The 15657-nt window shown below is 46.0% G+C and overlaps 1 protein-coding gene across 1 annotated transcript in view; it reads left to right on the top strand.

Annotated features, from left to right (window-relative positions):
- Positions 1-15657, top strand: part of cdc42bpb (CDC42 binding protein kinase beta (DMPK-like)) — a 117589-nt gene that overhangs the window by 62860 nt on the left and 39072 nt on the right. The window contains exons 7-13 of the mRNA XM_080545671.1: positions 2374-2574; positions 7877-8125; positions 8374-8611; positions 9791-9910; positions 11033-11166; positions 12497-12739; positions 14423-14533. Of these exons, the coding sequence (XP_080401797.1) occupies positions 2374-2574; positions 7877-8125; positions 8374-8611; positions 9791-9910; positions 11033-11166; positions 12497-12739; positions 14423-14533 (1296 nt within the window). The remainder of the gene's footprint in view (positions 1-2373; positions 2575-7876; positions 8126-8373; positions 8612-9790; positions 9911-11032; positions 11167-12496; positions 12740-14422; positions 14534-15657) is intronic.

Here is a 15657-nt window from a genome sequence, read left to right as displayed (position 1 = left end):
GCTTGACAACTTCTGATAATGTAGCCAATTTTTTCATACCATGTTTAAAGTAAGGTTTCACTTCATTATTTAGTTAAAAGTGGCATAAAACATGTTTATTTGTCTGCTTTAAAGAGCCCAGTGATTCACTGCTGCAACCAGGTGCCTCCTCCCTCTCTCCTACTGCATCATTTAAGTTGAATGTGTGTTTCTGTTTAATATGTAGCCTAATGTTTGAGTGTAGAATATGTTATGTATGTATATATATACACACACACATATATATATATATATATATATATATATACCAGTTTTGACATCTTGAATGTTGTTGGGTTTTACACAGTAAAAGTGGTGTTTTTACAGAATTCTAGGAAAAAGCCTTTTATTTTTATTTTTATGTTTTGTGTTGATCCGAAAAATGATCCGATCTGTGACTCAAAAACCGTGACACGATCCGATCCGTGAGTTAGGTGATCCGTTACACCCCTAAAATCTAGTATTGATTCTAGTCTTTGCGTTTGCCTTTGGAGTCTGCTATTGGTTTCTGTCAACATGAGGACCAAAGAGAAGTCAATGAAAGTCAGCCATTATGAGGCAGAAATATCAGAAACATCTATTCTATTCCATCTGTATTTCCATTTGTAACATAATTAGGTAGCGTGCTTGTGGCTCAGGAGGTAGAGCCGACGTCTAATGATCGTAAGGTCGGCGGTTCGATCCCCGGCTCCTCCTTCCCACGTGCCTAACTGAACCCCAAAATGCTCCCAATGAGCATGGTAGCTTGCCGCCATTGGTGTGTGAATGTGTGTGTGAATGGGTGAATGAGAGGCCATTGTAAAGCGCTTTGAAAATCTCTACCTGTTTTAATGTTAAGCTTTGTGTTGGAGAAAAAGTTATTATGTATATATATATATATATATATATATTATATAACACATTTCATACACAAATGCAAATGCACTTTACATGAAGAAGAAATAAAAACAACATAGACAACATATAAACTACAATAAGAAGAAGTTATGTTAAAACATTCCGAACATGCCAAACACAAATGTCTCCAAGCAAAACGACCATGGGCCTCCACACTAGGCTGTGCCATTCACAGTGCTGTCAGAGAAACAAACAGGGTGACGTCACTTTGTAAGGCCCCGAACACACGGGGGTCCGTCAGAAAACTGACAAAAACGTACAAAGTCTGATTCGATCTGTGGAATTCGGGTGTGACGTTTGCAACAGAACACTGAGCCTAGCGACTTCCTTGTTTCTAATTGGCTTAACGGGCGAACTGACAGTCAGCGGTTCCTCCAAGTATTGCTGTCCGGGCAAAAATTCCCAAGCTCATTCCCAAGTGTCGTCCAGCGCAGATCTAATGATCATCTAGATTTCCCTCTTGTCTTGAGTTGTCTGTTAGATTAACCAATCCACATACTGTGAGTAGCTGTGGAAAATGGGCAGCAGCAGCAGCTCTAAACTCATTCTCATGAACAAGGAAATGTCTGAGCAGACCTCTACGTCCTCTACCTCATCTTGATTACCTTCCTTATAGGGGGTACGTATTAAATTGACGTCCCCATACTGTGAGTTGCTGTAGAACTGTCTAGCCGAAGCTCTTTCTGACACACAGGGACACATCTATTATCATTCTCTTCCTCATTTGATTTAAATCATCTCGTTTGAGAATCTGGATTAGAACCAAAGTGTGCCAAGAAAGATTCCCCACAACATTACACCACCTCCACCATTTTGGACTCTACAGGTGTTCCTAATAAAGTGTTCAGTCAGTGTATGTCCCTCTTAGTTTCTGGAACCCCCCCCCCCTCAACAACTGTTGCATTGCTGTAAATTACGACTTCCAAGCGTGTCAAGGTCAGTGAGTGGAAAGATGGAAACAAGAGCTCTCACAGTCTGTAATGGCTTTCATGGCGCAGAGTCGTAAAGGAATTAACGGGGGGTCACACTGTGGCTACATCAGTTAGTGAAGTGCTACACGGCGGCTTTTTATTGAATCAGATTTATGGCCCTGCTCATTTTCTGCTCTCTCATGCTAATGTTTTATTTTATCGCTTACAGGTTTTTTTTAAATTATCACACTCAGCATTTTTGCCACTGAGCCTCTTTCCTCAGGAGTTGGTAGAATGACAATGAATTTTTACCTGAGGTTCCAATGTGGAAAACGTTTGTGATGATGACCTTAATATGCTATGAAATTCCTTATGTCACACATTTCCGATTAAAAATAACTCTAGATTAATTAACCAGCTTGACTCTGTTTTGCTAGCAGTCGTAACACTGCTGCCTGTCTTCAGGTGTCTCCAGTTATGTCTCAAAACAAGACAATCTAGTGAACTACATCTAAAATGGCCTCCCTTGCCCCCTCTCTTCATGCAGGTCCAGTCCTCTGTAGCTGTAGGCACTCCAGACTACATTTCTCCTGAGATCCTGCAGGCCATGGAGGATGGCATGGGGAAGTACGGCCCAGAGTGTGACTGGTGGTCCCTGGGGGTCTGCATGTACGAAATGCTCTACGGGGAGACACCGTTTTACGCTGAGTCACTGGTGGAGACCTACGGAAAGATCATGAACCATGAGGTAAGATTGGGATGAAGGCGGCCATTTGGACAAGGCCTTGGGGTGTGGTATCTAGTAGGCCTTGGGGTGTGGTATCTAGTAGGCCTTGGGGTGTGGTATCTAGTAGGCCTTGGGGTGTGGTATCTAGTAGGCCTTGGGATGTGGTATCTAGTAGGCCTTGGGATGTGGTATCTAGTAGGCCTTGGGATGTGGTATCTAGTAGGCCTTGGGATGTGGTATCTAGTAGGCCTTGGGATGTGGTATCTAGTAGGCCTTGGGATGTGGTATCTAGTAGGCCTTGGGATAGAGGATCTAGTAGGCCTTGGGATAGAGGATCTAGTAGGCCTTGGGATGGAGGATCTAGTAGGCCTTGGGATGGAGGATTTAGTAGGCCTTGGGATAGAGGATCTAGTAGGCCTTGGGATAGAGGATCTAGTAGGCCTTGGGATGGAGGATCTAGTAGGCCTTGGGATGGAGGATTTAGTAGGCCTTGGGATAGAGGATCTAGTAGGCCTTGGGATAGAGGATCTAGTAGGCCTTGGGATGGAGGATCTAGTAGGCCTTGGGATGGAGGATCTAGTAGGCCTTGGGATGGAGGATCTAGTAGGCCTTGGGATGGAGGATTTAGTAGGCCTTGGGATGGAGGATCTAGTAGGCCTTGGGATGGAGGATCTAGTAGGCCTTGGGATGGAGGATCTAGTAGGCCTTGGGATGGAGGATCTAGTAGGCCTTGGGATGGAGGATCTAGTCGGCCTTGGGATGGAGGATCTAGTCGGCCTTGGGATAGAGGATCTAGTAGGCCTTGGGATAGAGGATCTAGTAGGCCTTCGGACGTGGTATCTAGTAGGCCTTGGAATGCCAGCCTTAGCATGCCTCTGAGGCAGGGTGATGTGTGGTTAGGGACGGCCATTAGCCTGCCTCTGAGGCACGGTGATGTGTGGTTAGTAGGGTTGGACGGTTTTACGGTTATACCGAAAACTGCGGTTTCTAAAAATAAAACCAGATTATGATTATTTTGTATTCATTAGTACTTTTCACAACGTCATAAATTATAAATTGCTACATAATAAACGCCTTAAGAGTGTGTGGTTGAAGATGCTATGAAAGTGATTTTTGTAAACAATATAATTTGTCAAATAAATTACCTGTCTAAAAAGATGTGATAGTTGGTCCCTAAAAAAAAGCAACTTCTGCTTTATGGACGCATTTCGGTTTCCTACCAAATGACAAGGGTTTACCAAGTAAACGTTGTCTAAGCAGTGTGTAGGCAGTGTGTAACGGGGCAGGGGCAGACCTAAAGCCTGTCAACCACCCCAACCTTCTAAGCGGATACTGTTGAGGAGCCAACCGAGGCCAGGAACACTACAAAATAAGTCTTTATTAGAATAAATAGTAAAAGCTTGCAAAAGAGTCTTTAAAAACAACAGAGTCCAATGGGGAATACTGCCCAGGGTAAACTCCCGGCTGCACCCCGTCATCTTTGGGGATGTCCGGCACGTCCCACGGCCCAGTGTGGCTCCAAAATATCCGCTGAGGACAGGAGATAGTGACTCAGCAGGTGGTACACGGGGTGATAGACAATCCCACAGTTCATCAACTAGCTCTCAGCTAAACTAGACAATCCAATAGCCTTCAATCCAAATAAAGAAAGATAATGCAAACCTCCAAAGTACTTCAACAAAAACACCACAAAAATCACTACAATGAAAGGAAAAGGAATATAACCAATATGTATAAGGATCTTGCCACTCTTAAATTAAACCACTACACGCCAGGACAAAACCAATGAAAACAATCTAAGCAAAAGTAAAATAACAATTAGCAAAGAAAACAAATGGAGAGGCTAACCCTAAATGGCTACGTCTGTGTCAACCACAACAAGGCAAGCTTATGTTCTGGCTACTCCTCGGGCAGCAGTGGAGGTACAGTGGGCCGCAGGCCACGACAGGGGACAGTACATTTCAGTAAGGTTTACTTCACTTTGGGAAGGAAGCTGTCTGCACCCTCCCAAGTTCCCAAAAGGCCTCCTAAATCACAGCCACCGATGCTCGGGTCCGGACAGCTCCGTTGGCAGTCGGTCGTCTATGGGGTCTGGACCGCAGCTCTGCGCTTGCCGTGTACTCCGCTGTAGGGGAGAGGAACGCCACACGTCACCGCGTGTAGCTCGCCACTGGAACCCACCAGGATATATACGGTCAACGAGAGTATGGAGAAAGGCACTTAAGTCTGGGAAGGGTGTTTTGCTTCACACCCTCCCGAATCCCCAATCAGGCGTTCTCTCGTTTTAACATTGCGTGTCTCTCTGGTATCCGGCAGGTATCTATCTGGTTGTCGTCCGTCTGTCGCCTCCTGCCTTGCTGTACTCGTTCCCGAACCACTCTGCTCTCCTACTGTTTGCCAGCACCTTAAATACGGGAGCAAGGGGAATCGTGCCCTCCCAGTCCCCAATTCATGCTAACTAGCACCAGGTTTGTAAAGGGGAGGAGTAGCAACAACAACATAATTGGTGCGCTTCCACGGACAGGGGGGAAACATAATACAACTAGAAGGTTCTGTGTGTGTGTGTGCTAACCAAGGGTGGCAGAAGAGACAGCAACAAAACAAGGACATGTCATTTCCTTTGTCAACCTGTGACAATTGCATGAACAAGGTGATGGCCAAAGATGGCAATACTTCTAATTTACGTCGCCATCTGAGAATAAGTCACTCGTTCACTGCTGTGAGGATGGACAAGGCGTCGAGTTCACCGGCCGACGCTGCTCAAGGAAGCCCATCCACGAAGCCTGCTACCATTTCTACACAACTTGTACAACCAACAATAATGGGTGCATTCACCAGGAAAACAAAATACAAAAAGGACTGCGCTGGAAAACCTGCACTGATGCTGTGACCAGGTACATTGCAAAAGAAATGGTCTCTTTCCAAATGGTGGATAAAAAGTAATTTAAGGACATGATTAAAGCACTGGACGCCCAGTATGAACTGCCTGGACGGAAATACTTCTAAAACAGCAATTTCTGAGCTATATAATAAAGTTAAACAGGATGTTCAAGTGCTGGTGTCGGGGGCAGACTAGGCCTGTAACAATTAAAAGTTTTGCTGCACAATTAATTGTTACAGAATTACAATTAACTGAAATAATTGCCATTGACAATATAATTGTCACTGAACTGAACCCCAAATTGCTCCCTTTGCTGCCGGGTAGGAGAGCACACAGGTCTTAAACCTAATGCAAGCTGCTATGGGGAGCCGGTGATGGGCGCGGAGGAGAGGGGAGACTTTGGGGAGGTTGAACACCAGGTAGCATCCTGGATGAGCTGCAGGGGTCTTTTGATACAGTTGATAAGTAAGTAAGTAAGCTAGCTGGCTAGCCAGCTTTGATTGGAAACAAATTAGTATCCAGTCATGGAATTAATCACCACTTTGGCTGATGTGATGTGACCTGGCTTTGTTAGGCTAGTTAGTCACCTCGGTAACATTCGCGTTGCGAATTACTAGTGAAATTAGCATGCTAGCAGCTGTTATATAAATTATTTATCTAGCCTACATCATGATTTTTTTTTACATTTCGTCTGAAGCCAAGATGGCGGATACTGAAAATAAATAAATCCTGTTTTAAACTAGGTTTAACTAATCCAGGATTAAAATAATGATGTGCAATGAGTCTCTGATTAAGTTTAAACCTAGTTTAAGCCTGGATTTACTAAACCTGGATTAAGCCTAAACCAGGATTAATTTAAACCATGTTGGTGCAACCCAGCCCCACTGTTTGTTTAGTAAACCACTGTTTAATAATAATAACAATACAACATTTTTTTGTGTGATGATCTTTACCCTGCTATACCGAAAACGTACCGAACCGTGACTTAAAAACCGAGCTACTTACCGAACCAAATTCTTTTTAACCGTTACACCTCTCTACACACAGCTCTACCATGGGCACTTTTATTTTGATAGGGCTTTCTTTGTTGATAGACTTACGACAGCTCAAGACAAGTCAGAGTCACGATGATTTAATGAGAAAGAGGCGTTTGGTTTTTATGAAAGTGAAAGTGTGTTCACTGCATAATTCTAAGTCAAATATTTCAGTGTATTGTAACAGTATTCGAAAACTGAAATCCCTTCAGCCGCAGTTGAAAGTTTGCGTAAGAGTGAAGCTAATGAGAAAGAGCAGTTCATTCAATTAAGAGGCTGTTCCAATATAGATCTTCCTTGCACCCTCGATCAGCGGAGCTACGTATGTTAAGTGTTCCATGTATGGTGTAGCCTACTAAAGTGTGCCTTTCCACTTATATTTGTGAAACTATGAAGTAGCCTAAATGTGTTGCGACTGTGCGTTTATGGTGTTTTCATGGTGTTCGACATGAATGTATTGTAGTAGTATAGTATAGGGCTCCAAGTTTAAAATTGCCGGCTCAACAATGTCATTATTTTTTATTTTAACGGTTTTTCGGTTTAAAAAATGTATAACCGTCCATCCCTAGTGGTTAGAGACAGCCATTAGCATGCCTCAGAGGCAGGGTAGTCAGATGTGTGGTTAGAGACGGGCCGTGCCTCTGAGGCACGGTAATGAGAGAAGGCCTGGTGGTGCCTAGCACGCTACCATCCAGGGGATTTAGCTGGAATTTGCATCAACGCTTCAAAGGAACGCCCGCATGCTGCTTTGCTTCAGTGTCTGCATCACTGCTGTCTAGCTTAACTAATGTGTGAGAATTAGTGCAAAAAAAAAGCGCTTTTCAAGATATTCCAAACATTTTGTTTTTGGAGACGCTTACTTCTATTTATTTTATTTTATTGACACGCTAGATACATATTAGATATATATTAGATATTAAGCAATATCATTTATAGAGTGTTTGTTTTAATTATTTACATTTCACCACATAGGCCTACAGTTTCCTGGCTCCAAATACAATTGGATTATTTTTATATCATAGAGCCTCTTATATTGTCTGATATTTCCTGAAGCAATCCAGGCTAAGCACTGCTCTCAAGGGCCCAGTTCCTAAAACACTTGCCTACTTTATAGCTATTTTCATCAAAGTGGAAGCTAAAATGGAGCTTGTTATACATCTTAATACGGCCTCTCTCTCTCTCCCCTTGTCTTTCTAATTCATCTCTATCTCTCTCTTTTAATCGTTCCTCCTTCTCCTTTTCTCTGCCTCATTCTGCCCGTCATGACCTTTAATCTCCTTCCTGTTCTTCCTCTGCCTCCTTGCCTCTGTCTCGCTCTCCCTCCTGGCCCATGGTACTCTCTCTGTCTCAATCAATGCCTCTTTCCTGTTCTCTCTCAACACCCTGTCTTTACCCTCTCCTCCTCCAGGAGCGTTTCCAGTTCCCCTCCCACATCAGCGATGTGTCGGAGGACGCCAAGGATCTGATCCAGCGTCTCATCTGCTCCCGGGAGTGTCGCCTGGGCCAAAACGGCATCGGCGACTTCAAGGACCACCCCTTCTTCACGGGCATCGCCTGGGAGCACATCCGCTCCACCGAAGCGCCCTACATCCCCGATGTCAGCTCGCCCTCCGACACCTCCAACTTCGACGTGGACGACGACGTGCTCAAGAACCCGGTGGGCAGAGGGCAGGGGAGGGCACTGAGTACCAGTGCTTAGCTAAACTGTTGTGCTTAGCATTGGTTTCACTTATTTACAGGGGTAGTTGGCTGTAGTGGTCAGAAGGGTTGGTCAATTTCCTGATTTCGTTTCAGGAAGTGATTTGAATGCAACATTGAAAAACGTATCTTGGTCCATGTCATTGTTCGGTTAACCGGTCTCCCCTCCGTCTCATCTTCCCCCTGTCCCTGTCCGTTCTCCTACAGGACATTGCCCCCCCAGTCTCTCACACAGGCTTCACGGGCCAGCACCTGCCTTTCATAGGCTTCACCTACACCACCGACAGCTGCTTCTCCGACACTGGCTCCGTGAAGATGGCCCCGCTCTCTGATGCAGGCTCCCAGGAGGGGGAGGGGGGAGGAGGAGGAGAGGAGGTGGAGGCTTTTGAGAGGAGGATACGCCGGCTGGAACAGGAGAAGCAGGAGCTGAGCCGCAAGCTGCAGGGTGAGGAGATGCACACATACACAGACTAACGCATACAGTACACTCACCTGCTTACAAGCACGCACACACACACACACACACACTAGGGCTGCAACTAACGATTATTTTGGTAGTCGACTAATCTGTCGATTATTTTTCCGATTAGCCGCGATTAGTCGTGTGGCTTTTCGCTGCGCGTAAATGGCGACGCAGAAGCATAAATCCGGCTTAACTAGCTATCTAACCTAACGTTACGCCAAGCTACAGCTGCTCACAGAGCTAGTTGATTGGCTAGCTAGCATTGCTGGCTAGACTACAGACAGCTCACGTTAGTAGGCTACGCTTGGCGCTGTTTATCTTACAGACAGCTCGCTGGTGGACTCAACATAATTGAAATAGCATTCACTTATCAAGCATCATTCATGATCATCCACCATGACTACCTGGTATTTTAATAGCGACCACCCCTCACTTCATTTCATCTCGCGTTCTCCTGGCTTCAACATGGAAAACCCCTGCTACGTAACGTTACATACAAGCGCCTCTGTCTGTCACACGCGTGCCACAGGGCAAATAAATTAATAGCACAAACGCTCATAGCATGTACAGCCCTGTCCATGAGACGTTGTTTTCCAACATGTAACAGTAAAGCTAACATAAACATTACGACCCTAACAATATAACGTTAGCCAGTTGACTAACAACGTTAGCTAAAACTTACCCAGCTGATTCTTGCATGGCTCCCGTAAAAAAAAAAAAAAAAACGTTTTTTTTTTTTTTTCCTTACGATTAGTCGACACTACAATTCCACGTCGACGAGTTTTTATGCTCGACGTCGTCGATTATGTCGACTAATCGTTGCAGCCCTAACACACACACACTGTTCTCATGTAAATCTATGTGTGTGCACAGTCGAGCACACAGACACGTACCACAACACACTCATTCTGTTGGTCTTTTCTTCAATGACACAGCCACTTCATAAGCACCTTGCCCTGTTGCTTTCAGTTGTATCCGTTTCAGGTTTGTCGAGATACTATCATTTCAGATAAGATCAACTTATCAAAAAAAAGGCAAGAGGAAACCCGGAAAAGTCAAATCAGACTCTCAATTGTGAATCTCTCTACCACTCGTTCTTTGAACTCGGTACCAATGAATGACCCCAAAAACCCTATTGACATGACCCTTGACCTTTGCCAGAGTCCACCCAGGCGGTGCAGTCCCTCCATGCCCCGGGGCGCGGGGCCGGAACGCTGGGCCGGGACAAGGAGATGAAGAAGCTCAACGAAGAGATCGACAGGCTCAAGAAGAAGCTAGCAGGTCAGTTAAGAAACCTCACTCTGGCAACCAGACACAAAACTGGCAACCCCAAAGTCCTTAAAACCTTAAAGTACTTCATGTGGATCTGAAAGGAGTGGACAGGGATGTGTGCTATGATAATACCCTCCACTGTTCCCTGTTATCAGAACGCTATGCTTTCAATGTTGGTAATTTTATTCACATACATACACTCGCTGAGCACTTAACCTGTACAGCATCTCATTCATTCAGGTGGTGTAATGGTGTGGGGAATGTTTTCTTGGCACACTTTAGGCCCGTTAATACCAATCAATCATCGCTTGAATGCCACAGCTTATTTGAGTATTGTTGCTGACCATGTGCATCCCTTCATGGCCACAATGTACCCATCTTCTAATGGCTACTTCCAGCATGATAATGCACCATGTCACCAAGCAAAAGTCGTGCCAAACTGGTTTCATCATGAACATGATAATGAGTTCAGTGTTCTTCAGTGGCCCTCCCAGTCACCGGATCTGAATCCAATAGAACACCTTTGAGATGTGGTAGAAGGAAGCAATTTACCATGAGAGGAAGGGGGTTGTGGACTCATTTACCACTTGTACAGGGTTGTTGCATGAGGCGAACCCCCGCCCTCGAATGGTAAATTGCTTTCAAATTCATTCATTTACAATCATTAAACGTTTCAGAATACATATATCCTTCCGCCACAGAATATAGTCCCATAAACAAGATCAACGATTGCATTGTAGGTCAGCACAGGTGTTCTTAATCAGATTGATTGGGAGGTGCATTGATACTGGAAATGCGGTCTGAAGGTTGTTGGGATATTTACCACTGTTGCTAGCCAATCAGAATCCCGTATCCAAACATGCTGTTGTCGAACGGGAGATTCACAGCTTGAAAGTGCCCTTGAAAAATCTGCTGGTATTGCGTGATGCAATCATGTCACCATGGACCAGAATCTCAAAGGAATGTGTCCAACTCTTGTGGAATCAATGCCACAAAGAATTGAGGCTGTTTTGAGAGCAAAGAAAGGGCCCTGTCCAGTGTCAGTATAGTGTTACAAATAAATAAAGTGCTTGCTGAGTGAGTGTATATATTCCATTCATTCTTCAGCGACTTCTCTGCTCTCTCTCCCAGACTCTGATAGGCTGGAGCACCAGCTGGAGGAGGCGGTGAGCCTGCGACAGGACTACGAGAGCTCCTCCTCCAAGCTGAAGGCCCTGGACAAGCAGGCCAAGGCCCTGAGGCAGGAGAAAGAGGACATCCACAAGGTACGACTGCAACCCTGGGACACTCCCTGGGTGGCTTGTTCACTCTGTTACGTGTGTGTAAGGTCTTACGCGTTTTGATGTCACCACGCCGCCTCTCAGACCACGTACAGAATTGAATGTTTATATTGTCGTCGTGGTTGTATCGTGGTCAACTCTCTTTATCTAAGTGGGTGAGGGACAGAGTGAAAGGTATAGAATTATAGATTGTGATTGGATCTCGAATGTACTGTGTCTGTTCGCACATCCCGTTGTATCCTCTGTAGGCTCACGTGACGCAGATGCACCTGCACTCACACACTCCTTCACTCAGTCGCTAACCTAATATCAATTGCACACACGCATTTACGTGCACACACACACACACACACACACACACACACACACACACACACACACACACACACTAACCTAATATCCTTGGATCGTGGATCCAATTTCATTGGATAATGAAATAATTCCATTACCAAAGCTATTTAACCCTAAAGTCTGCCTTGGACTGAGCTTCAAGCATACACTTGCTTCAACCCTAATGAAACCTAAAGCAAAGAATTGTTTTGAATATTAGAATATACATTTACATTTTAGCAGACGCCTTTATCCAAAGCGACTTACAACAAATGCATTGTTGTTGTCAATGCTAGAAGGAAGGAAGTTTTATTTATTTAAATTATTATTATTTACATATTGAAACTGTACAGGGAGGTAGTGGGGATGAAGGTCTTAGGAGGGACAGTTAAGGTGTAGCCTGAAGAGAAGCGTCTTAAGTCTACTGCGTAAGATAGGTAGTGACTCTGCAGTCCTGACAGCAGTGGGAAGCTCGTTCCACAAGTGGGGCTCCAGGACAGTGAATATATAAGTAATAAGTAATAGTATTGTAGCTTAATGTCTGTGTTTGCTGTGTGTATGTATACTACTATTGTGTCAGTTAAGAATTGGTACAGTCATTGGTACAGTTATTCACTGATTTACCTTTTCTCTATCCTGATTCCTCCTCCTCCCCCTCTCTTTGTCACTCTCCGTGTCCTCCTTTCTCTCTCCCTCTCCCTCTCTCTCCTTCTCCTCATTCTCAACGCCTGTCATTCTGTCTTGCTCTGTCCCTCATCTCCCTCATCTGCTGCTCCTGCTCTCACACTCCTCCATCACCACCCTTCTCTCTCCTCTACCTCACACTCTCTCTCCTTCTGAACCTCTCCCTCTGAACCCCTCCCTCACCCTTCCTCTTTCCTCTGAACCCCCCGCACCTCCCTCTCTCCCTCCTACCCCTTCCACCTCCCTCTCTCTTGTGTCCCCTCCCCCTTCCCCACACACACACACACACCGCCACCACCAGCAATTGGCCGAGTCCCTGGAGCGTCTGAAGTCCCAGACCAAGGAGCTGAAGGAGGCCCACTCGCAGCGCAAGCTGGCCCTGCAGGAGTTCTCTGAGCTGAGCGAGCGCATGGCCGAGCTGCGCTCCACCAAGCAGCGCCTCTCCCGCCAGCTCAGGGACAAGGAGGAGGAGATGGACGCGGCCGTGCAGAAGGTGGACGCCATGCGCCAGGACATCCGCAAGACCGAGAAGGCCCGCAAAGAGGTAACACGCCGCCGCTCCCCGGCGCGGACGGGAATGTGTAGCTAGCTGAAGTTTTACCAGGTTAAACGCTTAGCAAAGTCACCTGCCACTTTTGTCAACGTTTAGTGACTTAGGGTGGTGCTAAGCTAAGACGTAGCAGATGAACTTAGAGCTCATCTAAAGCTTAACGAACAAACTTAGAGCTCAGCTAACACTTAACGAACGAACTTAGAGCACAGCTAACACTTAACGAATGAACTTAGAGCACAGCTAACACTTAACGAATGAACTTAGAGCACAGCTAACACTTAACGAATGAACTTAGAGCACAGCTAACACTTAACGAATTAACTTAGAGCACAGCTAACACTTAACGAATTAACTTAGAGCTCAGCTAACGCTTAACGAACGGACTTAGAGCTCAGCGAACACTTAACGAATGAACTTAGAGCTCAGCTAACGCTTAACGAACGGACTTAGAGCACAGCTAACACTTAACGAATTAACTTAGAGCTCAGTTACCGCTTAACGAACGAACTTTGAGCTCAGCTAACGCTTAACGAATTAACTTAACATTCCACTCAGGCCGCCTGTACCTGACGTTGAGCACAGACAATGTCGCTTATAATGTGAATTGCCTCTTTAAGTTTAATGAATGAACTTAGTGATCAGCTAACGCTTAACGAATTAACTTAACATTTCACTTAAGTTATCTGAGCATGTCTAGGGCTAAGCTGGCATTTTGACTAGTAATGTGGTAGCGACGTTTGTCTTTTAAAGACGGGTGCCTAGGGGGTTGCTTTCTGTGTCAAGGCCTCGCAGGAGAAGGAGGGAGGAGTTACTTTTCCATAAAGAAGATGTTATCATTATGTGCTTCGGTGTGTGAGAGCGTGTTTGTGTCTGTGTGGGTGTCTGCCTGCATCTGTCTGTGTATACATATATATGAGAATGAGAATGCCAGTCTCAACCACAACACACACACACACACACACACACACACACACACACACACACACACACACTCTTTCAGTACTACGGCTCTCGTCATTTAGAAAGTGCAACGTCACACTTATTTGTCCTATCTCCTCTCATTCATTATTAGCCCCTTCGCCCACCAGCGGTTTGTTCTCTGTCTGAATGCCAGTATTCCCTGTAGGACCCTCCCCTCTGCCCCACAATGTAGCCCCCTCCCCTCTGCCCCTCACTGCGTGACGACAGAGGAATGTGCTGCCCGGGGTGTCTTAAAGAGTCAAGGAACCCCCCCTCCCACACACACACACACACACAACTACCAGACTCAGTCTCTCTCTGCTCTCCGGGGGCTACAAGAGGAATGTATCCCCTCTTGATTGTTGTCAAACACTCTGCCTTCTTCCGTTTAACCCAGGTCTACGCTCCTACGTTCAACCCAGGTCTACGCTCCTACATTTAGGCCAGGTCTACACCCCTACGTTTTGGCCAGATTTACACCCATACATTTAGGCCAGGTCGACAACCCAACCGTACTTCCCTCCCCAGAGCTAGTGGCTAAGTGCTAACAGGGTGCAGCCTGAGTCAGACTCACACACACGTTCATACTCACAGACATACCCAGCTAGCGGGTGTGTGATAGCCGATGTTAACCTCTGTGTCTGTCTCCATCTGTGTGTGTGTGTGTGTGTGTGTGTGTGTGTGTGTGTGTGCACGCTCGTGTGCATGTGTCAGCTGGAGGGCCAGTTGGAGGATGCCAAGGCGGAGGCGTCTAAGGAGCGTAAGCTGCGGGAGCACAGCGAGGTCTACTCCAAACAGCTGGAGATGGAGCTGGAGAGCCTGAAGGTCAGAGAGTGCACACACTCACACACACACACACACACACTCCTAGCATCTAGGTGCATCTCTCTCCCCCTCTCTCTCATCACCCCTCATTCCTCCCTCTCCCTTTCTCCGCTCCCATCTCCTTCATCCAGGTCTGGTCTCCCTTCTCTCCTCTCCCCGTCTCACCAATTAACTTCTACCTCTCTCCTCCTCCTCCCCTCCTTTCTTCTCTCTCTCTCTCGTCAGGCCGTGTTCTGATGGGGTCCCCTCCGGCCTGGCTATATATAGGCCTGCTGTCTGCTGCTGTTGTGGTCTGCCGTTGCTGTAGGCAGTGGGTCTGACTAACAGCTGGGCTGTAGAGCAGCAGACCTCGGCCGCGTTAGAGCAGCTTTAATGCCTCCCATTTTTGGGGGAGGCTGTGGCTCAGCCGGTAGAGCCGGCGTCTAATGATTGCAAAGTCAGCAGCTCGCAGCGTTTCGAGTCCCCCGGCTGGCCACGTGTCAAAGTGTCCCTGAGCAAGGCACTGATCACCTTCAATGGCTCTGACCCGTTGCCTAGATGCCCCCTCTAGAGCATAAATGCGTTTCGTTGTAGTCTGTGCAATGACTTTGAAGGCCTTTCCTTTCCCTTTCTAAACCATTGTAACCGTCTCCTCTACACCGGAGAAGGAGGAGGAGGAGGGTGTCCTATGCATCCAGGAAGCTTCGCTGTGTAACGACGGAGCGAAGAGAGAAAAACTAGAGACGTTTGTTTGTCCCTTCTATTTATTTTTTTCTCTCGGCTTCTGAAATCCCTCCTTTTTCTTCTTCTCTCCGCCCACCCCTTGGTTGAGTTATGTTGGTCTGTCTTCCTCTCCTTCTCTCTGTCCTTATTTGAACCATGGTGCTCTTCATCCTGTTTCCTACTCTTTTGTGTTTTGTGTATTTTTTATTTTTGACTTTTTATCTCACTCCCCCGCCTTCATTTTTCTTTGATTGGTGTGTTGCTGCTTTGTTTACATTCCTATGTCTTCCCCCTCTCTCTCCTGTTTTCCTTAATTTCTCTCTATCCACCGCAAAGTTATATTCTCTTTTTTTCGTACACGGTTCATCACGAAAAAGGGACTGAATGAATGACATTTTAAGCAACCTGTATAATTAAGTTGA

Source organism: Nansenia antarctica (genome assembly GCF_963989245.1).
Source record: "Nansenia antarctica genome assembly, chromosome: 1".
Taxonomy (NCBI): domain Eukaryota; kingdom Metazoa; phylum Chordata; class Actinopteri; order Argentiniformes; family Microstomatidae; genus Nansenia; species Nansenia antarctica.
Note: the sequence above shows the minus strand (reverse complement) of the source record. Positions and strands in the feature narration are given on the sequence as shown.